This window comes from Empidonax traillii, unplaced genomic scaffold, assembly GCF_003031625.1.
Source record: "Empidonax traillii isolate 1590-97213 ecotype Southwest subspecies unplaced genomic scaffold, ASM303162v1 scaffold5:size3517227, whole genome shotgun sequence".
In the NCBI taxonomy this organism is placed as follows: Eukaryota; Metazoa; Chordata; class Aves; order Passeriformes; family Tyrannidae; genus Empidonax; species Empidonax traillii.
In genome coordinates this window covers 2,155,040-2,176,396 of record NW_020955198.1, presented here as the reverse complement: position 1 = coordinate 2,176,396, position 21,357 = coordinate 2,155,040, and the positions used below count along the sequence as shown (strand labels likewise).

At 49.4% G+C, this 21,357-nt stretch overlaps 1 protein-coding gene across 1 annotated transcript in view; it reads left to right on the top strand.

The window, feature by feature from the left end:
• The window catches only part of IGFBP2 (insulin like growth factor binding protein 2), a 57,471-nt gene extending 41,619 nt beyond the window's left edge, over positions 1–15,852 (top strand). The window contains exons 2-4 of the mRNA XM_027879646.1: positions 9,939–10,162; positions 11,604–11,744; positions 13,974–15,852. Of these exons, the coding sequence (XP_027735447.1) occupies positions 9,939–10,162; positions 11,604–11,744; positions 13,974–14,141 (533 nt within the window). The 3' untranslated portion in view covers positions 14,142–15,852. The remainder of the gene's footprint in view (positions 1–9,938; positions 10,163–11,603; positions 11,745–13,973) is intronic.
• Positions 15,853–21,357: the final 5,505 nt, after the last annotated feature.

The following is a 21,357-nucleotide window of genomic DNA, read 5'->3' as shown; positions in this document are numbered from 1 at the left end:
ATGAGTCTGAGCCCTTCATGGTGTTACTGCACGTGTGCACGTGCTAGTCAGCAGTGGGATGAATTCACAAAGTCTTATTTTGGCAACGCTCTTGTTTATTTCAGTAGTAGTGTTGTATCAGTGAAGACTTTCATGCTTAGAGAGTGGCAGCTGCCTTGTTTCAGTAAATGAACATACTAAGATAAATAGTAAATGTGCATAATAAATATACATGCAAGACCAGGTTCAGTCCCTTGTCATGGAGTACTCTAACATGAGGTTCAAATTCAGGATAAAGAAATTGAGCAAAGTGACTGCAAAACTGAGTAAAATGCTGCCCCAAGAACAAATTAACAAAGTGTTTTGACATAACCTGAAACAATTGCAGTGTTACTTAGCTTGAACATCAGATGAAGAAAAAACCCCAGACAATCTGGGAACAGCTCAACCTGTTGCTTAAATGTGGGATATGGTAACTCAGTAATAGCCCTCATCAGGAGGGAAGGATAATGGCTATGAGTGCTGGAGGCTGCTGGGAGATTCTGGTGGGCAGAAAAAACTCAAATTATAGCAGATGCTGCCTCTTTTCACCTACAGTTCAGTGCTCTGGTTTTATTTGGAGGCACTTATGCTTTGTCCCTGGGAAATGCAGGTTTTGAGAAAAAGCAAACACAGAGTTGGCTTTGAGGGCTGGTGCATGGCTCAGGGGCTGCATGGGGACAGTGGGTCCAGCAGACCTCGAGGTGACATTGGTGGTAATGGCTGTTGGGCTCTGGCAGGGCTTCTGTAAAGATAGGAAGGAATTGCTGTAATAATAGTGTGTTTTGAAAAAGGCAGACTTTGAGGAAATGTGCAGCGAGATTTGGGTGGGTGGTGAGGGGAGCCTTGGACTGAGCTGCCGGCTGGAAAATTGACTGTGGAAAAGTGAGATGTTATTTAAAAACTAGTAATATAAATGACTGAAGTTCATTCCATTTGTGTGCACAATAACTGGAGAAGCCAATGTGGGAGCAATAGCAGAGGTAGGTGAGGGATGGCTCTCAGTGGCAGGGTGGGGCACTACTCTGACCTTTTAGGGGTTCTAAGTATTTTTCATTTTGTGTTTGGGTTGTTGTGTTATGGTTTGGTATTTTTCTTTCCTTCCTGATTTTGAGGCTTTTCCACCTTTCTGCAGGGTAGAAGGTCAGACTTTTGGCTGTGCTTCGTGCAGCCTTCCCAGATGGTGCACTACTCTACCATAGGCTCCTCTGGTCATGGTGTGTCCAGAGCCGTTTCCCTTCCAGCCACTGATCCTGATGGGGGTTGTGAATAGGCATCAAAGGGCACAGTTGGGCTTTCAGAGCCAGGGACACCTTTTTGGTGAGCTCCTCCTTCCTTGAGGAGCCAAAACAGACAGAGGGCATTGCCAGAAAAAACCGCAGACTTCTGATCTGAAAAAACCCTTAACTTCTGATGTGATAGAACTCACAAATTTTCTCTCAGCCTAGCTCTCCTTGATGCAAGATGTCTTGTATTTGGCTAAAGCACCCTATCCAAGAGCCATGTGGGTCTGAAGACCCAGATAGACAGATGTGAGCACTTCCTCTTGTAGCACATCTTTCCTTTGTGAAGGCTCAAACAGATTTTTGAGTCTGTCTCCAGCTAACATGGCGTTTGCTTGTTGCTGCCTGCACCTAGAAAAGTAATAATTTTAAAACAGAATAGTCTGAAAAAGTCCTGTATAATCTGATTTTTCCAAAATGTGTTAGGGAGGCAGAAATGTTTACTGTGAATTCAGAGAAGTGTTCCTTGCTTGTGATTGTATGTCCTTCATCAGCCCTTCCTGGCAGGCTGCAGAGCATCATATCTGGGAATCAGCCTTGTTGAGATTCACAGCTCCTGTAATTCTGCCAGCCTCTGGCTCTCTTGCAGGAAAGAGAGGTGCAGCAGCTCAATGCCAAACAGAGATCATCTAGATAATAGTTAACATGCAGGCACCCTCATGGAGGCTGTGGTAAGGAAACCTCTTCTGTGCTTGCATGGTCTAGACTGTGGGATGCAAAAGCCCCAGTGAATTTGGGCTTGGGGTCAGAGATGAGCCCATGTTTCCACTGGGAAAATAAAGGTAATTCAAACAAAGCAGTAAAACCTGTAGGAAATGAATGAGGTGGTTTTGTGGTCTGGTTTCATTCTGGAGATTCATAGGAGCTGTGGATTTAGGAGCTGAGCTTATACTGGAAGTTGGTGTAGGCATTTTGGGGTGTTTGGGGCACTGAAGACTGCACAAATGCATGTGAGTGACTGGGGAGGGAGAGCAGAGACTTTGCCCGGTAAGATTAATAGTTCGTTTCATTCAGGAAGAAGCCCCTAATGACTAAGCAGTAGCTACTCTGGGGAGTTTACAGATGGGGTCAATGTCAAATTGGGAAGCTGCAGTGCAATTAATTTAAGCTTGAAAGTGTTTTCAAGTTAGTTCATTTGGTTCTTCTGGGAAGGTTGCAGCTTTGCAGAGGGCTAATCGGAGGAGTGTGTTGAAAGGGCTGAGATATGGTTCACTAGCAAGGGGGAATGCTTTCATGGTGGCAGGGAGCTTGGAGAGCCTCACTCTGCAAAACCTTCCAAACATGTTAAGGTCTTTCCCCTGAGCAAGCTGCCTTCACACATGTTGAAGTTAAGCACAGGCACAAAACCACTGTCATAAGCTGTGAGATGAGACCCTTTGGCTCCTCAGCTTCAGCATTTAGGTGAGTATGGAGAGTCTCCACTGTAGGTGCGCACTGGGATGCTCAGCAGCCCCATGCTTAGGGGAAGTGGTGAAAGAAAAGCAGGATTGCAAGTGGAAGTTCAGTAAATGAGGGAACTTGAAACATTCCCCTGCATTTTTGAGGGTCCTGAACAGCATTTTCACTTACCATTCTTGGCACACAGTGAACAGCTGGTGCAGGAGGGAGCTGGATGTTGCAAGCAACATGTGCAGGCTCACTGCTGGCAGGAGGAGGACTGGAGCAGACCTTCCCCAGTGGTGGTTTATGCTTCACTGTGTCTGCACAGAGTGGGCTGATAATGTGCTACACGGCCTGTCAGTCAAATTGTTTGGAAAGAAAGCTAACAAAACAAACCCTGCTGTTTTATGTTTCTTCAGCCTAGTTGCACTTTTCCATGAAATGGTGGAAACTTACTATTCTTGAGAATTGTGTTCCTATTTGATACGCAGTTGGCATTTGCTGACGTGTTTGTAGATATATTGAGAGGTGGAGGGGGAAGAGAACTAATAGGGAGACAGGCAATCATGCAAACGTACGCACATGCAGAAACACATAGAGGCAAGCTGTGTAATTGCACAAGTTCTGTATCCTTGGGAAACCGGTCTACAAATATGGTTAAAAAAAAAAAAAAAAAAAAAGGACTGTTTGAAATAAAACCTGGTGGAAGGGACATTTTAGTTCTTCTCCTTTCCTCATCTGACATCAGCTGCATGTCAGTATTACTTCTGTGGTTGCTCAGTGCCAGTGGAGTTTGTGTGCAGAGAGGCACAGGTGTGCTAAAGTGTACTGGGCAGTGGTAAGAGGTTTTCCTCTAACTTTGGACCTACGTGGATGAAGGAGGGACAGCTAAGCTCTCCAGCCACCAGGAATAGGCAGAGAAAAGAGAGCAAAGCAGGCTGCTGAAAGCTGTGCTGCCCTGAGTCAGTGTCCCTGGCACTTCGGAAGAGCATAAAGCATTTCCTGCAGGATGCCTGAGTCAAAGGGAAGCACTGGGTGCCCCTTGGATCACCCCTCCGTGCCAGCTGCTCAGGGCAGGGACCGGAGCTTGCTAAGCAACCCCTGGCCAGAACATGCCGTTCCTCCCCAGTCCTGCCCTCCCTGCTGGTAGAGATGGGCTGAAAAGATCTCATGACAAAAAAAAAAAAAAAGGGTGTTTGCAGAGCTGTAGGGCTCTTGGCCTCAGGGGATCTCAGAGTGCTTTGTGGACAGCTTATCGCAGAGGTAAAACAAGCTCTTGGAGACCGATGCAGGAATTTTCTGGCTGTGGTGTGCAATTCCTCGCTGTTACTGAGCAAGCTGGCATGATGAAATAACCCTGGGAATGCAGGCAGGCAGAGGGTCCTGGGAACCCGCCCCAAGGAGCGCTTTAGCAAACAGATCCTCTGAGCTGATCTGTGTATCATGGAAGCCTGTGTTTCAGATTTGAAAGACCGGCCTTCCTGTGAGTCCTCCCAAGAGCTGGATGGCACAGACACCTCTGGGCTACCCACTAATGCTGGTGCATGTCCTCTGCTACCAAATCAATAGTTTAAACATCCACATGTTGCCTGTGCAGAACTGGATGAGACTTAAGCAGGACAGACTGCTGGCTGAGGAGGGGGGAGCAGTAGGGTAGTATGAGCAGTCACTGTCGTTGAATCCAGAAGGGATTGTGCAGGGGGTTTCCCTGTTTAGGACTGTTAATGGATATTAAACCCAATCTAGACGAAATACCTTTGGTTCCTGAACTGCTGCTGGCCAGGAGGAGAGCTGGGGAAGAATTTCACTGTAATCGTGTCCTTTCTTCTGCTTCTCCCCTGAGCATCCATGGGTGGCCTCTGTGAGAGATGATGTTTCAGGGTGGAGGTGATTCTTCTCTGCTCTGTATCCTGTCTCCCACCACCCCCTCTCTTACAGAGCCCATTACTCATGCTCCCTCTGCGGCATTCCCAGTTGCACCTTTGTGCAAAGGGAAGAGTGAAACTTGAGTGGGTGTTTGGTTTCATCTGCCTCTGTAGCTGCATCCAGAGTGGCTTGATTATGCTTGTGGCCAGAGCACCTACCATGTTTTCCCTCTGCCACCAGCTGAGCACTGAGGGATGCTGTGCTGTGGCTCAGTGCTTTGCAGTTTGGCAGTGGTAATTGGAAAACCCTGGGTCCTTTTTGGGCTACGATGGGCCAGAGGGCTTTGGGGGGCACTTTGTTCTTAGCATCTCCTGCTGTGAGGAAATTGCAATGCCAGTAAAAAGTAAACTTTTTACTGCTATTTTAAAAATTAATTTTTATTATTAGTTTTTATTATATTATTATTTTATTATTTTTTGTATTTTTTTAAACTGTAAAACAAAGTTTTTTTGAAGCATCTGAGCTCCAGGTCAACAACAATACTAGAGCTGTTGCACAAGAACCTTTGCCCAGGGTTCTCCGAGAAGTACTTTGCAGACTGATGAAGCAGAGGTCACGGAGGCTGTGGTCAGGGTTTGTCTGCTACTTCCCTACCTTTCCTACATATGAAAGGTCAAGTTTAAAGGCTTAGTCTGCTCTCTGGCTGCAGAGGACAAGTGCTGGATTCCTGTCATCCTGGGACAGCCAGCTCCGCTCCTTGAAATAGAAGCAAAGCAAAACCCAGAACAGGCACTTAAATTATCCTGAAATGGTAGAACTTGGGGACACAAGAAGCTAAAAGTGTTGGGGGAAAAAAAAAGACAAAACCAAACTTAGATAACATGGACACCACTGCTCAGGGTGAGAAATCTCTCCGTGGATGGATGCGGCATTCCCACAGCCCTAGCTGTGCTCGCTCCTGTGCATGGTGCAGTGCCAGTCCAGGACTTGGGCTTTTGGATTTGCCCATTTGCTCCTCGCATGGCTTTGGGCAGCACTCTCAAGTTTTTCAGAAGGAAAGTGCTGGCCAGCAGAGTCTGTTTGCTGCCAGAGGGAGATGTAAGCCCCGTCCAGCCCAGGGCACAGTTGGAACCCCCAGTTAGTAGGGCTTCAGTCAGGGGTGTTGGAGGCCACTTGCGTGGAACTTTTTGTGGGTCTGGGACCTTGATCAGAGCTTCAGTGCTATGCAAACACCCTGGGCAGATAAGCAAATGCACGTGAAACCCTTTGGGCAAATGGTCGATGAAGGAAAGCAAATGCAGAGAGGGAGCGGGCGCTGGGGAAGGGTGCCTGTGGTCCTTGGCATGGTGTGTGCTCCCTGTGATACAGGCTGGCCCTCCCGTGCTGAGTGAGTGCTACTGGCTTGATCCCGTCCGGCAGGCCAGATACGCTCCAGGGCCCTTCAAAGGGATAAAGATATATTTTTAACCTGAGGCAGCTGCCGGTTTTTTTGTATGGTACTTTTTTTTTTCTTGTAGCTCTGGAAGTGGCAGGTTGTTTTTCAGCCCTTCTGTTTCTCAGCTGTCTCGTCAGAGGTGTCTGGAGGTCTCAAACCAGATTCCCGAAAATTTCAGAAGTGGAAATGGGTAGCCGCTTTTGAAAATGTTGGCGAGACTGTGCAGCTCCCTGCAGACATAAGCTGATGGCCATTTGAACACGCTTTTTCCTCAGCCAAGTCCTCGCCCCATTGAAGCCAATGGGAATTTTCCTTGAAAAAGGCCATAAAGAAATCATTTTCTTGGCAAGAAGAGAGGTGTTTCATGGGCTCAGCATCAGTGTTCAGGAGAACTTCAGCTATCTGCTTAGATTCCTACCACACTTGTCCCACCCTGCACAAAACTCTCTACCTTTTGATCCAAAATAGCATAGGAGATATTTTCCACATGCCATAGGAAAATGGAAGAACTATAAAACATAATTGGAGTTTGGCACCACTCCCTTACAGATATATTTAGTGTCAACTGAAATGGGTCAGCGAAAAGGCATTAGCCAGGATGACAAACAGATTAGGGTTGTGTATCTTGAGGCAATTGCATACCTGCCCATCCCATGCTGGTAGGATTGGTGGGTGGCTTCATTACTTCATGGGTAGTCATAGGCAAGCATGCATGACTTGCAGCTCTTGGGCACCATTAAAAAGCATTATCTGTCTGTAAGAGGTGTTGTTTGGCTTGCAGCATGCTGTGTTCTCCTGACCTTGAGTCTCGATCTCTCTGCTCTTCTTGTTGCTACCCAGCCCATTTGCTCTTTGAAATGTGTCCCATCACACCTGATTCTCAGCCTCCTCCTGTGCACAAAGTTTGTCCTGAAGCAAATGCTGGTGCTTTGCACATGGGGCCAGCCTCTTCTGTCTCAACTCCCTTCCCCTGTGATTGAGCCACCACTGGAAGCCTCAGGTCAGGAGAGCTTCCCCTAAGAGCAGCACCGGATTTGGGAGAGTAAAAAGCTGTGATGGGTCTCTGGCATCAGCCCCAGGTGAACCGGTCCAGCTTGGCAGCAGGGTGAGGGCAGGGCTCACCATGGCTGACTTGGTCTTGGAGAGGAGAGCTTGCAGTCAATAGCAGCTAGACCTTCCTGGCCTCTGATCCAGTCTTGCTCCTGTGGTGGTGTGTGGGGAGCCAAGACCAATCTCTGCCGTCCCTGGGTGTGTTCATGCACATCGGCTTGCACACTCCACTCCCATCGGTGGTTTTCTTTGGGCTGATATTTGTTAGCATTGGAAAGTGAGAAAAATGAGCAAAAATATTATCAGAAGGAGGTTTTGTGAATGAATCAGCTGACAAGAGGCTTACCAGCTCGCCTGCATTTACTAGCACAGTGCTTATTTGGGCAGATGTCTATATATTTTAGTTGGAGGGAGGAAGGAGCGAGAATCAATGGGGGAAGGCACCACTTCCAGTTTGCTGCTTTTCTGTCAGTTTGTACCATCATTTTTCTGAATGAAGCAGGGGACTGCAATGTGTCTGAGAAGCTGCCCTGCTGCTGTGCTTATTCTGCTGTTGCTGACAACTTGGTTGGGACACCAAGAGGAGCACAAAAGATGTCAGAAGGCTAAAACTCTCTTAAGCAGCTCATTGAGGATCAGGACCTGGCCAGCCTTGCCCATCTCTTCATGGTGCTTTTTTTATTTGATCCTCTGTAAAGGCGGCCTCATGGCCTTCTCTCTTCTCACTATGTGTTTCTAATTAGCGAGGAGACTGGTGTATAAACAGAAGATTCCTGCTCAAAATATTGCTTGTCTGGCTCCTAGGATGATGGCCAGATGGCAATCACCAGGCAGCAGCCTAGACTTTGAGCTCGCCCATCTGGCTATCAAACCTGGTCTCAGTTCTCATCTGGAACCAATACTGAGGAAAGTAATGGACTTTGCCAGATTGGTTTTGCCCCATATTTGCTTTTCAATTGCTACTTAAGCAGCTAAAAACCTGCAGACCAAATACATTTAGTATTTCTGGAAGTGGGATGATCCCACTATTGGGATATCTGAGGCCAAAATGTTGAAGAAGTTGAAGAAGATATTGGACAAATCCATTGATTGGGTCTGTTGGTAGCTTTTAAATCCTGTGGATCAAATGCAGTCTCCAGCCATGAAAGTACTTTTACTGCTGGTCTGCTGCACAAATTGGGAATGGTCCTTCTGGTGTGTCCCCTGGCAGCTGCTGATGGTCTCTCATGAATGGCATACTGGAGGGGCTCTTTGATCCAGCCCACTTGGGCCATCTTGCCATCAACCAGCTGAGTAAGTTCAGACAAAACTCTTCTTGCGGTTTCTCCTTTATGAGCTTGGGGTTGTAATATCTGAAAAGAGCTTAAAAAGCTGTGGCAGAAATAAAACACTTGCTATTATGATTTTTCACTCTTTGTTGGGACAGTAGAGCTATGCCCTGACATAACATCCTGATGCAGATTCTGAAAAAAGGAAATGTTAACATCTGTAAATGCTCTGCGTGCTTGGTCTTCTGAAAAGTAGGAGAAATCCAGAAATTAGGCATTGTTGTGTAAGCTAAAGCATTGGTTGCCCTGCATCATGCAGTTTGATGTGATTGCTTTACCTCTGTGTAAGTGTCTGAGTTCCATAATGCTGAAAAGCTGGAGGTGCTGGAAAGAATGCTGATGTTGGGAGGTTGGGTGCTACAGTTCTTGCTTGGAATATGCGAAAAGACACTTCATGTTTATCATCACCACCAGAACGACCTGGTCTGTCCCCGGTGGGGTTACCTGTGGACCTGCTGAAGAGGTCTTATATAGAGAGATATATACAAAGATGCATATAGCCTAGGTTATTGCAGTGACAGGTGATGTACATGTGTGGGTTGAATGATAATTTGGGCTGAATAGGACCTCTGGAGGTCTTGGTCCAAGCCCCAGCCTAACACAGGACCAGCTTCAATATCAGATTCAGTTACAGTGTTAGAAGTGCTTGCTCAGCCAGATCAAACCAGGCAACAAGGAGGGATCAGCTGTCACCTTTTGGAGCAAGCAGGAGGACTTGAGATCTGTCCTCATTGCAGTGCAAAGTCTAAAGGGACTGGTGTCTGCAGCACTGTGACCATTGTGTCCTGCTTTGACAAGGTTTGCTCTCAGAAATTCCCAGTGAATTGGGAAAATAAGTAAAGCAAAGAGCAGAGGAGATACAAAAAGTCCAATGTTCATTCCCAGATTTCTGCTAACCGATTTTGAAATGGCTGAACTAGCTGGGGATCTTGTGGCTTGCAACAGTGGCAAAGATGGGACTGTTCCACTGTCAGCGGAAGTGGCCAAATGCAGAAGTAGGTAGAAGCTAAATGAGTAACACAGTGTATGACACACAGTGGGAAAAATGGTATGGCAAGGATGATCACTGAAATGGCAGGATCTCCAAGAGAAATTAGGGTGACCATAGAACAGAAGGAAGGTATTTTTGAAAGCAGGGTTGAGAATTTATTTTAGCACTTGAATACTGAGTAAGTATTCCTGGAGATACTCTGGGGGATGATAGATGGACTCAAGGTATTGTTAATAATCACTGTGGTTTTAAGTTTTGGAGCTGCATCCCTAATCCAACTGGACTTGTGATGGGAAAATTACATTCTCGGGAAGTAATTTAGAAGGTCAAAGAAAAACCAGAAAGAACTTCTCCAGCAGCGATTTCCTCTGCTCTCTAAACTGTCTTTTAGAGTGGAAATAACTCCAGAATGAAAGGATCTATTCTCACCTTCCCGATGAAAGGGCTATTGCAATTTAAAAGGTTTGCACGCAAAGGTTTTATGGCTTGGTAACCAGCCACATTTGAAAATAATCCAGGGTGGGATGAACATGTGAGAGAGCGCCAGACTGAGCTGGACCCTTTCCTTGTCTGCCCTTCTCCTGCAGATAATGCTGATGACCGGTCCGAGAGCATTCTTGCCGAGAACCACGTGGATGGCACTGTGGGGATCCTGAGCGGAGCTGGCGGGAGGAAGCCCATGAAGACAGGCATGAAGGAGCTGGCAGTTATGAGGGAGAAGGTGAACGAGCAGCAGCGGCAGATGGGCAAAGTTGGCAAGGCCCATCACAACCACGAGGACTCCAAAAAGTCTCGGCTGTCGACGGGCAGGGTGAGAGGGCAGGGGCTGTGGGGGGCTGAGGGGTGTAGCTGTGGGCTCACTGGGAAATGCTGAATGCCAAGCCTCAGTGACATTTGCAATAAACTGTCTTAAAAAGATAAAAGAAAAAAAAAGAAGAAAGAAAAAAGCGGGGCAAGGAAAAAAAGGAAAAGCAAACATTGCTTTTGGCCTGAAGCTGGGGCTGAACACACCATCTGATGAACATTGATGTGCTGGTGAGGAGGCATTATTTTCATTGCAGCTTCACCTCCTGATGGCAGAGCTGGGAAAGGGGGGCTCCTGCTGGCTCAACACCTACCTCTGCAGGGGTGCAGCAAGCTCTTTTCCCTTGGACTGGCTTTCTCACACCCTTTTCCCCCCAAGCAAGTGCCAGGGATGGCCCAAGGGGATTTGGGGGGGGTAAAGGGGTACTGTCTGCCTGCTGCAGAGCGGCCCCAGTCCGGGTTAGGGGGGCCACAAGCCCCTAGGATGGGCTGTGCGACTGTCTCTCAGCAGTGAGTGCTCAAAGTCCGCCCCCTTCTTGCCTGTCCGTCTCGATGCCCTCCAGTCCTTGGCCGTGGTTTCCCTCTAGTGGACAGTTTGGTCAAGGCAACTAAATGGGATGGGATTGGTGATGGAGGTGGAAACCCACCCCAAAAGGTCCTTGTAAACATATAGAGTATTAATATCTGGGGAGCACAGGGACAGAAGGGGACTTTAAAAGAGAGTCCTCGATGCCGTCCAAGGAATAGGCAAAACAGAGGTTCAAAATAAGGTGCAGGCACCATTAACTTTGAGAGCTCCCATACTGTTGCTGCTCCTTTGAGGGGAAAAAAACTCAACACCATCCACTGCAAAAACAGAGAGGTGTGGACTCACTTTGGCTCACATCAGGTGTAATTCAACGAGACTGCCTTGGTGGGGAGCCCTGTATGGAAGCTGCTGTGGAGCAAGAGAGAGGCCTCCAGAGGCTAGCTTTGGGTACTGTCATTTCCAGGGCTTCCCCTCCACTTCCATGGGGTCTCACATGATTTGAGTTTTACTTCTGGGCCAAAACTGCGTCACAGGTGAGGGAACTCATAGAAACCATCCTATCTGTCTGGTCTAGCCCTGCTTTGTGTCACTTGTCATCACTAGTGGGACTCACAGTAGCATCTCTAAGGTTTCTCCTCCTCTTGTATCCAGGGTTTGGGACCTGGTATTACGTAGGCTCTTGGCCATGTCAGGCATATGGAAGAGACATTCATGTCCACATGTGGCCGTGCTGAACTCTTATTTTGGGTGTCTGCAGGTGAGGTCTGTAGCAGGACCCAGTGGCAAACCTGTGTCACGAGGAAATGCACACAGGTGTTCATCCTTACTGCTGTTTCCATTGTCCTAAGTGTTGACCTTGAATGGTACCGTTGCCCTGAATTTTTTTTTTTCTTTTTCTTGCTCTCTGGCCTCTTTTCAGACCCCTTGTCAGCAGGAGCTGGATCAGGTCCTGGAACGCATATCCACTATGCGGCTGCCAGACGAGCGAGGTCCCCTGGAGCACCTCTACTCCCTTCACATCCCCAACTGTGACAAGCATGGCCTGTACAATCTCAAACAGGTAAGTGTGGAGAGTGGGAGCTTTGGGGCTGGCTATACTCCAGTAGCAGCCCTTGTCTCTCTGTCTGTCCCCACCGTGTGCAGCCACAGAGCACAGGCACAGATCAGGCTGGGCTGAGACTGCACACATGATGTGAGGTGTGGGGTAAACAGCAAACACTGTACATGGCATGAACAGGTTTAGTAGCACCCAAGTAGCATCCAAGGGTGCTTAGGTGCATCTGCAGCCATGGGTTCACCAGTGGAGATGAGATCCACATTCCACGTGTGGCTGTGGACAGCCCAGAATCTATTTATTCAGAACCCCTTCTTCCCCACAAGAGCTGCTTATCTGTCCAGGTCTATTTTCATGTACTTTGAGCCAAGTATTGTCGTGGCTTGGCCCTGCTGCAGGAGAAAAGCAGAGACTGAATGTTGGCCCGTCTTGCAGACAAAGCAGAAAGCGCTTTTTCTGGGGTCAGGAAGTTTTATAGTGCACTTTACTGATTTTCCTCCACAAATCAAGGCTGGTCCCCCAGCTCTAGGTGAGATTCCTTCCAGGTGAGGTGGGAGTTGGGGTGCAGCATGCTTCTGAAGGCATGTATGGGACTCAGAAGGACTCACAGAACTTGTGTGTCTGAATTCTGAATTCTTGGCTTTGTCTGTGCAAAACCACCAGGTGTCAGTGGCTCAGGAATGGGGAAAAAAGTGCCAGGAAAAACAGCAAAACCCCAACTTGTCCAGAGTTGACTGCAGCTGTGTGAATAGTACTTGGATATGAGGATCCCTTATAGCTGAGCCTTTGGAGGGGACCCTAGAAAACCTATTTTTTTCATGGCTAAGTATTTTACTCAGGGCTACTTCTATCGCTTGATCAGGAGCATTAAAAAAAAAATTATGATGCTCTGAGATAATCTCCCTCTGTCCCTTCTCTCATCTCTGTGCCATCTGGACCCTCATCCTCCATCTCCCCCTGAAGAGCCCCATGGGCTGGCTGGATCCTCCAGCATGAGCACACGTGAAAGGGCTGGATGGAGCAGAGCTGGCAAGTTGCCTGTAAGGAGATGAGCCATGTCTGGGGAATGAGCCTGGACAGTGCAGTGATGCTTTGTGTGTTACAAAAGAGAAGACAGTCTCTGCTGCTCCTTGTCCCTGGGAAGCAAGTCAACTTGCACTGAAGGGTGCAGGTGGGTTACACACTGGCCACTACTGCAGAAAAAGAGAGAGGACATAAATTGTTTTCTTCCCTGCACCTCCCTGGTTGAGGGCAAACAAGGCAAATGTGAAGTGATACCAATTTCCCTCTATCTAGGAGCTGAGCTCATCTTCATTTGCTGGCAAGTGAATGGCAACAAAAGCATTCCCAGTTGGTCACACCCCCTATGGGCCAGTACTCAGGTGGAGGATGCACTCTCCTGTTGGGGAGGCTTTTTCTTCCTCTCTTTTTTGTGCTTTTTTATTCCCATGAACAAGGCTGCATTTTGACCTCAGTCCAGCTTCAGAAAATGGCCTAAATTCTGCTCTATGGAGTGTCCACAGAGCTTGGCCTGCTTGGAGTAACCTCTGTGTCTCCCACTAGACTCTGTCCAGAAATGTATATGCGGGGGATGGAGGGGTGAGCGTCAGATTCAAAGTGGCTGCAGCCCTGCGAGGCAGGAGGTGGATGATAACAATCAGGGCAAGAAATCTTTCTCTAACAGGACTGGGAGGACCGAGTCCAGGTCCAGATGCACCATGGTCCCTACCTCCATTCTGGAACAGAGTGAATCCCTGTTTGGAAGTATGTTTAGGTCTGGATGTGGGGGCCTTGATCTGATGTTTCAGTTTGTTTAGCCTAAACTGCAGGTGAGAAGAAGCTCATACAACTCCTCTGTCAGTCTATCTCATCCCTCTTTCCCGTGGGATTCTTGACTCTCTGGGTGCTTTTATCCTCAACCGGCAGAAGGTGATGCATTTCAGGGACAGCTGTCCTTGTGGTTCATTAAAATTGGCTTCTTGGTCCTTGGCACAGCTACTGGGGAAAGAGGTTCAGCCCTCAGCCTGGACTGATGGAGAACACTGCTGATGCAGCACAGACCCTGGGGTGTTTGAGTTAAGGCATCCGTGGCTCTTGCCTAAATCCAGACTAGTGCCAGATCACTGGAGAAACCCCAGCTCAGCCTGTGTTTGGGCTTTGGGCTGGTGGACCTGGGAAGGGGGTTGTTTTGTCCCTGTCTTTACTCTGATGCCTGCCCTGTCCCTCTCCATGCAGTGCAAGATGTCTGTGAACGGGCAGCGTGGCGAGTGCTGGTGCGTGGACCCCATCCACGGGAAGGTGATCCAGGGTGCGCCCACCATCCGCGGGGACCCCGAGTGCCACCTCTTCTACACAGCCCATGAGCAGGAGGACCGGGGAGCACATGCCCTGCGGAGCCAGTAGACAGACATGATCCTGCTGGCTGGTGGTGGCTCACTGTGGCCCCAGTGCTGGATTTTACATGGGTTTCAGCGTGTCTCTTTAGGCTCTGGAAGAGACTGGGGTTGGGTCCTGTGTGCTGCCCTCCTTCCTCAGCTGCCTGATTCCTGGGGAGGGGAGGGATTATGGGAGGGGAAAGGCGGTGGGGGGTTTGCAAGGAGAAGGGACTGCTTTCTTAGTCTTTCACCCAACATAAACCAGAGAACCGGTCTTTTTTGCTCCTCGCCCTGCAGCCCTGCCGTCCCTGCTGCTTCGCGGCATTTTCCTCTGCCCTCCAGCACAGAGTGCCATGTGCTCCCTGACCCCTCCCAGGGGGCAAAACCCCTTGCCATGGTTGGGAGTGGGTAAAAAAAACAAAAGAAAAAACCAAGCCTTTTCCCCTCTTTTTCTCCCTTCCCCAATACCAAAGACTGTAAATACTGTCATCTGCCTCTTGTGTCCTGCTGGTCCCCTGTGCCTCAGCCCAGCCATCTGTCCTGGCATGGGATGTGCTATGGGAACATACCACTGCAGCTAGGATGTGTTCCCTGAGGAAGCATCGGTGAGGGAAAGGGCTGAAGATGAGACAGCTGCTCGCCCCACCCCTTAAAAACACTTCTGGGTGCTTCCTTTCCTGGTGCTGGGGCACAGCCAACTCCATGGGGAACTGGCTTCAGCCACTGGTTCAAGAGCATGGGGCCTTTAGGTGACAACAAAGCTACATGCTTGTTTTTCAAGGGGATTTGAAAGGCTTTTGTTGACTATTTCTTAGGATCAGCTTATACCGAGGGAGCTAAAATGAACTTGCTGAGGCTGGGTGGAAGGATGCCTGTGTAGATTTAGGATAACAAGCCAGGGAATGTCTCTCTCTTTCTCTCATTCATTTTTTCTTTGTTTCTAGATAGGAAAAAAACAAAACACATCTAAAAACTTGTGCTCCCAAGCGGCTGCCCTTGTCCCTCCATTTCTGCTTGGGACTGGAGTAAGCAACTTCTATTCAGCACATAACTTTTTCTTTTTGTAAGTAAATTACAGTATATATCTTGCTTCATAAAGGCCCTGACACACATGCACACTCCTCTGCCCATATACACATCTGTATTGATGAAATCCAAGTGATTCCAGGTGCTCTGAGAGGTTTTGCGCTGGACATGCTGTTCTGAGGAGAGATGTGTCTCTGCTGTTAATTCACCTGTTGATTTCTTTCTGTACAGAACACACCGATGCTGAGAATAAATAACTTCCCCATTGCCTAAGCAAGGAGATTTTATTATTTTTCCTTTTCTTTTTTTTTTTTTCCCTTTTTTTTTTTAAATATGGATACCCTTTGTAGAGCAATTGCAAAAACCCTCTCCTAAAAGTACTGGGCTTTCTTTAAATGGTTTGTTGCTTTTTGCCCTGCTTCTTGGGCCCACATTTCAGATCCCAAGTGTGAAGGGCACAGGTGGGCTCTGTAACTTAAAGCCTTTGTGACTTTTTAGAGGTTGGGATATGGCAGTGGAGGAGATAGGGGAAGGACCCCCTTTGGAATGTCAGGGGTGGGCATATGTGGATGTCGACAAATGGGAGCACTAAAGAAGAAGACAACACACCTCCACGCGAAACCAAGTAACTGTAAAACTGATGCTACCTGTTTTCTGTTAACATCTGAGGGTGTTCTGCTTTTTCATATAAACCTTGCACATGCTGGCTCTCATCTACAGTTTGTACTTTCTGTTTTGTTTGGGAATAGGGAAGTTTTCTTGTGTGTTTGTCTTTTTCTCTTTTGGAAAAGCTGAGCTGCATAAAGTTGGAATAAATTAAATGGGATGCCAGAAAACTGTCATCTTTCCCCTCCCCACTGTTCACAGGACGTTTCCTTGCCTGATGCATCACACGTAAATTTGTCCCTGTTCATCCTTTGCCCATGTGGTCTTGCAAACACCAGGCCTGACAGGCAGCAATGGGAGTCAAGCTTTACATCGTTACTGTCCCAAGTTACGTGAGCAGGGAGGAACTGGTGTCACTCATCCTTTGGCCCGCTGTATTCCCACACGTGGGACCTTGTGACTCTACAAAATGCAACTGGGCCCTTGAGTCAGCATCTGGCCAGTATTTGTGTGGAGACTGCCTCCCTACCTGACAGCAGCTAGATTTGGTGGAGAAAGGTGGTTGGGTTCCACTTTGCTGGGTGGAGACGACGGTAGTGTGAATGTCCTATCTAATGTGATGTTCATGGAACTTCCCGAGCTGCTCGGTAGCTATGTGACAGTGGTGATTTCCTGCTCCTTGAGCAGGGAAGCAGCTTTCCAAGGCAAGGTCCCTCCTACCCAGTGCAGGGACCTTGGCAGATGCTTGGGCAAAGGCTGTAAGGACAACTCCTGTATTGTGTCTCTGCTCTCTCCAGCTTCTCAGCCTTGGTATTTCAGGGGCTTCTGGAGCTGATAGTTGCATCTGCTCATGCTGTTCCTGAGCTGGCAGATGGGCCTGTCCTTCATGAATCATCCAGGCTCCTTTAAGTGTCTTGCAATGGTTTTGGTCTTCACTACACACCACGGAAAGAGTTCCTCAGCTGAAAAGGATGATTCAGGGAGAAACCGTGTGTGGTTTCCATGCAGGACACTCCCAAGGACTCTCCCCTTTGGTAGCACAAGGAGAGCAAAATCTGAGCTGGCCAGAAAGCCAGCTGTAGTGTTTCCAAGTGAAGCCTTTTTGAAGAACAGTCTGCTGGGAAGGTGCAGGGAGGTTTGAGCTGTGTGTGGGACGAGCGTTTGACTGAGCTGTTTCACCCATGGGGCTATGGGTGGTCCCTTGAAGGTCCTGCACCTTCTCCCAGGGTGAGAAGTGCTGCCAAAGGGAGTGTGACAGCACAGCTTGGTGCTTGGGGTGCCAACAGGGAGGCAAAGAATAACTAATAATAATAATAAAACTCCACACTACATTCAGTTGAAATTTCAGCATTGAAGGAGAGGCCCTATGTTGGCCCTGACATCCAGTGTCCAGGTGGCTGTGGTTTCCCTTTGGCCTCCCCAAAGGGAGGCAAAACCACTGGGCTGCTTCCCCATCTGTTTATTTTCTACCCCCTGCCAGGAGGTTGAGGGGGACTGACACATGCTGAGAAGCGGGGCAGTGGTTGAGGAAAACCAGGAAAATGCCTGGGGACAGTAGGCTGCAAGGGAGGGGAAGAGGACAGGCAGGATGGGGGGTAGCTGAAGGTGATGCTGGGGGTGGGGAGGATGCCGACTGCACTGTGGGGCACAAGGGAGCTCCAGGCCAGGTGTTGCCCAGTGAGGGCTGAGGGTGACAGAGATGCCTGAGCCCAGCCATGCCGGGGGCCACCCTCCAGTTCAGGGGCCAGAGGTGAACAAACAGGAGCCTGCAACGCAATAAAGGGAGCTCGCAACTGGCCAGGCACCTTACAGAGGGGCAGAGGGGGACAGCAGTAAGGCAAAAAAAGGAAAAAGCTTCTGGTTAGGCTTCCCTAGGGTTGTGATATGACCTTAATGTCTGCATATGTGTGTGCATGGGTTTGATGGTTGTCACTGCTTTGGGGTTTCATCCGGGCCAGATTTGGGCCATCCACATGGTGGGGCACGAGATCAGGAATTGGGACCGTGCCAGCTGCACGCAGGTTTCTAGCCAAAACTCCAGCAGCTGTGGTTGTACGCACACAAAGGTATCTACACCAGCAAGTGACAATTTTCATAGAGTGGTTTGGGTTGGAAGGGACCTTAAAGATCATCGAGTTCCAGTCCCCCTCCCACCAGCCTGGGGTGTGTGAATGGCGAGGGCAGCGGTGCTGCCTCCTGGCGGCTCCTGCCCCATGGGGTGCAGGCTCAGCTTTGTGGGGTGTCCATCGGGGACGGGGGGCTGTGCCAGCCCCAGGTGGTGCAGATAGGATGGGAGATGCGCATTAGCACAGCTCTGACAACCCTCGGTCTTGCCAGTGCAGGGGCAAAGGGGATGGTTTTGCCTCCCCCCCTGCCCTAGCCACGTGCGGATGATGCTGGGCAGTTCAGTGGAGGGGAAGAAGGCACAGGAGGAGGGACGTGAGGGGGCGAGTGGGAGAATGAAGGGTGATGGCTGTGTGGGCAGTGGCGGAGGGACAGATCTGGCACTGAGGAGGGCATGGGGCAGTACGAAGAGCCACCAAGGGCTACCACAAGGTGATGACTATACCCTGGCTGGGCTGGGCTGCCCCAGGGATGCTCCTGCATGCTGGGACAATGGGACAAATCTTCCAGTGGCCCTGCGAGGTCTGAGGCCCAAACACTGCACCTGATCCCAAGCTGTGGGGCTCAGTTTGCGACAGCATTTAGGAACTTAACATCACTGGTTGCCAGGTACTTTCTCCTGGTAAGCTCGCTGAATCTGCATGCTGTACCATACTGCCACATCTATGCGAGGAAAATTCTAAAAAAAATAAGGTAGCTCTGCTTTTAGGATGCTCTAAATTCAAACATGCAATTTTGCTGCTCATCTAGCAGACTGCTCCGGTATCAAAAGCTCTTCTAAACCACTGTTTTGCCCCATGCCCTGTACCTCCCCAGGCACCCTCATGGAGCTGGATGAGCCCCCCAAATGGCCCAACACCACCCGCTGTGGAATGCTCGGGGCTGGAGCAGCTCACTGCCAGGCCCCAGCACACAGGATGCTCCACGAGGGTCAGGCAGAAGCTAACTGAATGCATAACTTTATTAAATAAATGCTTTGTCATGAGAAAAGACAAAGATCAAAGAGTAACATAAATTATAAGTTGAATAAATAGTATACAGCAATCTTCACTTTTTAATAAAATGTGAGATTTTTTTTTTTTAAGTACAAAATGCTAAACAGAGCATTAAGCTCTTCTTCCATTGTCAGTTTTTCACAAACTGCTTTTTTTTTTTTTCCCACCAGTAAGATTATGAGTATTTCTTGTTTACTGGAAAAAAAACCAAAACAACAAAAACAAAACAAAAACGAAACAACAGAGCTACCGTATGTATGTAAAGCTATAAAAAGCTACCGTAAAATGTGTAGTGAGTATTGCTTAAAGATAAAAACCAGGCAGGAAACTCGGAATCTGGTGTGTTTTTAACAACTGTGTTAGAACGGTGGGTAACGTGCACGGTGACGTCTGTCCCGGTGGCAGTGGCAGGGGGCTGGTGGGGCTGGGGAGGGGGGCACAGTAGGCAGGGCTCCTAGCCAGGGCCAGGACAGGGGTCTGGAAGCAAGGTGAACTGTTGGTCGTTAAATATACAATGCTCCATTTGGGGGCGGGGGGGGGCAGAAATCAACAACAACAAAAAAACCCCAAACCAACAGCAAAGAAGTTTCCATCGGGAAGGTGGAGAAAAAGGGAAGGGGGGAGAGAGCGGAGAAATAGTGCAAAATGCTCTTGTACTAGTGGTTTTCGAAGTCCACTGCAGTACAGACAAGGGGCAGCCCAGCCGCTGAGCGCCGCTCCCTGGGCAGATGTGGTGGAAGGGCTGTCCTGACCCCTGTGCCATCCTTGTCCTCTCCTTCCCAGCTTGCATCCTAGATACTTTCATGGGCTCGGCTCAGATACTGTAGCTGGAGACCCCTGAGCCTCACACCTCCCCCTGATGCACGAATTGCCAACATCTCCCCGTGTGCCTCAACCCCCCCCACTCCCCAGCTCCCAAATCCACCCCTTTTGGTTTTCTCACCCTAAATGCAAAGGGGTGCTGCTGGGTGCTGAAAATGGGAGCACCTCGTCACTGCCAACCCAGGGGGTGACCAACCCCTCCTGAAGTCACATCCCCAGCTCCAACCCCAGTCCTAAATATTAGTGCAGCCTACAAACAGCCTCGTCCTGCTGGGGATCCTTGAGGGAGCGGGCAGCCAGGGGAGTCACTTGGTGCCCCATCCCAGGAGCCAAGGTGATGTGGGGAGGCAGGGGTGGTGCAGCCCAGACTTCCATCCTCCTCCCTCCAGGTTGGTGGGGACAGGACAGGCAGTGCTGTCCCAGCACAGGATGCACAGTGGTGAGGGAGGCTATGTGGGATGGATTTTGGTGCTCTGGGCTCCTGGAGCCATGCAGACTTGTTCTGTAGGGAGAGGTCGGGGAATCATCCTGCAGCCCCCTCCCAGTGTCATTGTAGTGGCCTTGTCACGACACCACCACAAGGCCCTGTGAGCTGACCCTCGCCCTGCAAAAGCATCCTCCCCAAAAGACAAGGTCCATGGGGAGCCGCAGCCCTCTGCCTGTCCCCATCTCACCCTGGCGGCACATCTCCTTTCTCTGCAGCCAAAGGCTTTCAAGTTTTGGGAAATTAAACAACAAAACAAACAAACAAAAAAGCAAGAAAGAGGAAGAGAGAAGGAAGGGCCCTGGGAAAGGTGGTACTGGCCTGTAACAGTCAGGAGGTTTTGCACAGGGATCAGCAAGCGGACAGGAGCCCTTGTGGTTGGCACAAGCTCCTCCTCCTGTCTTCACCCCACTTTCACCCCACCATTAACCCACCATCCTGGTTAAATCAACCTTGCTCCATCAGCCTTGCAGAGCACAGAGAGGTCCCTCCCTCCCTAGGCCACAACACCCGCCATTCTCCCCTCCAGCAACACGGCGGTTACCCCGCTCCAGCAGGCTTTTCTGGGGGGCAGATCTGCATTTGGTGGCACACTTTGTTCTTTTCAGCAAGGGAAGGTCCGTTGGGTCTCCGTGGAAGTCCATTTGCAAAGTTCTCCCCTGCTGTAACTTTGAGGGAAGTAACTGCAGGTGTCCAGTTCTGCCCTTGACTGGGGCAAGTGTCCTGATGGGGGGCCCAGGGGCTGCTCAGGGGAGTGATGCCATGTCATGGGAGGCTATGAGGGCTCCCAACCTGTGATGGTGAGAAGCCTTCACCAGAACCCCTCGGCACTGAATCCCTCTTGTCCATCCCCGCTGGTGGGAACCCAGTGGTGCTGTGGACCTCCTTTTTTCTCTGCCAAGGTTTGGGAAGCTCAAAGGGGCTTTGGGGGTGCAGGAAGCGTCCCCCTGAGATCAGTTGTGTCCTTTGGCCAGCTCCAGCTGTGGCAGTGGGAAGTGGTTCCTGGTGGGTGTGTGTTTGCCCACTGGGACCGCAGCACCCACACCCCCACCACTCCCTTTCCTTTCCTTCCTTCCCTTCGCTGCAGGATCTCCTCCCAGCACCAGCATTGTGGAGACCCTTGTCATGGAGAAGCAAGAGGCAACAGTCCCAAAATCGAATGTAAAAGTTAAAAACACCAAATAAGT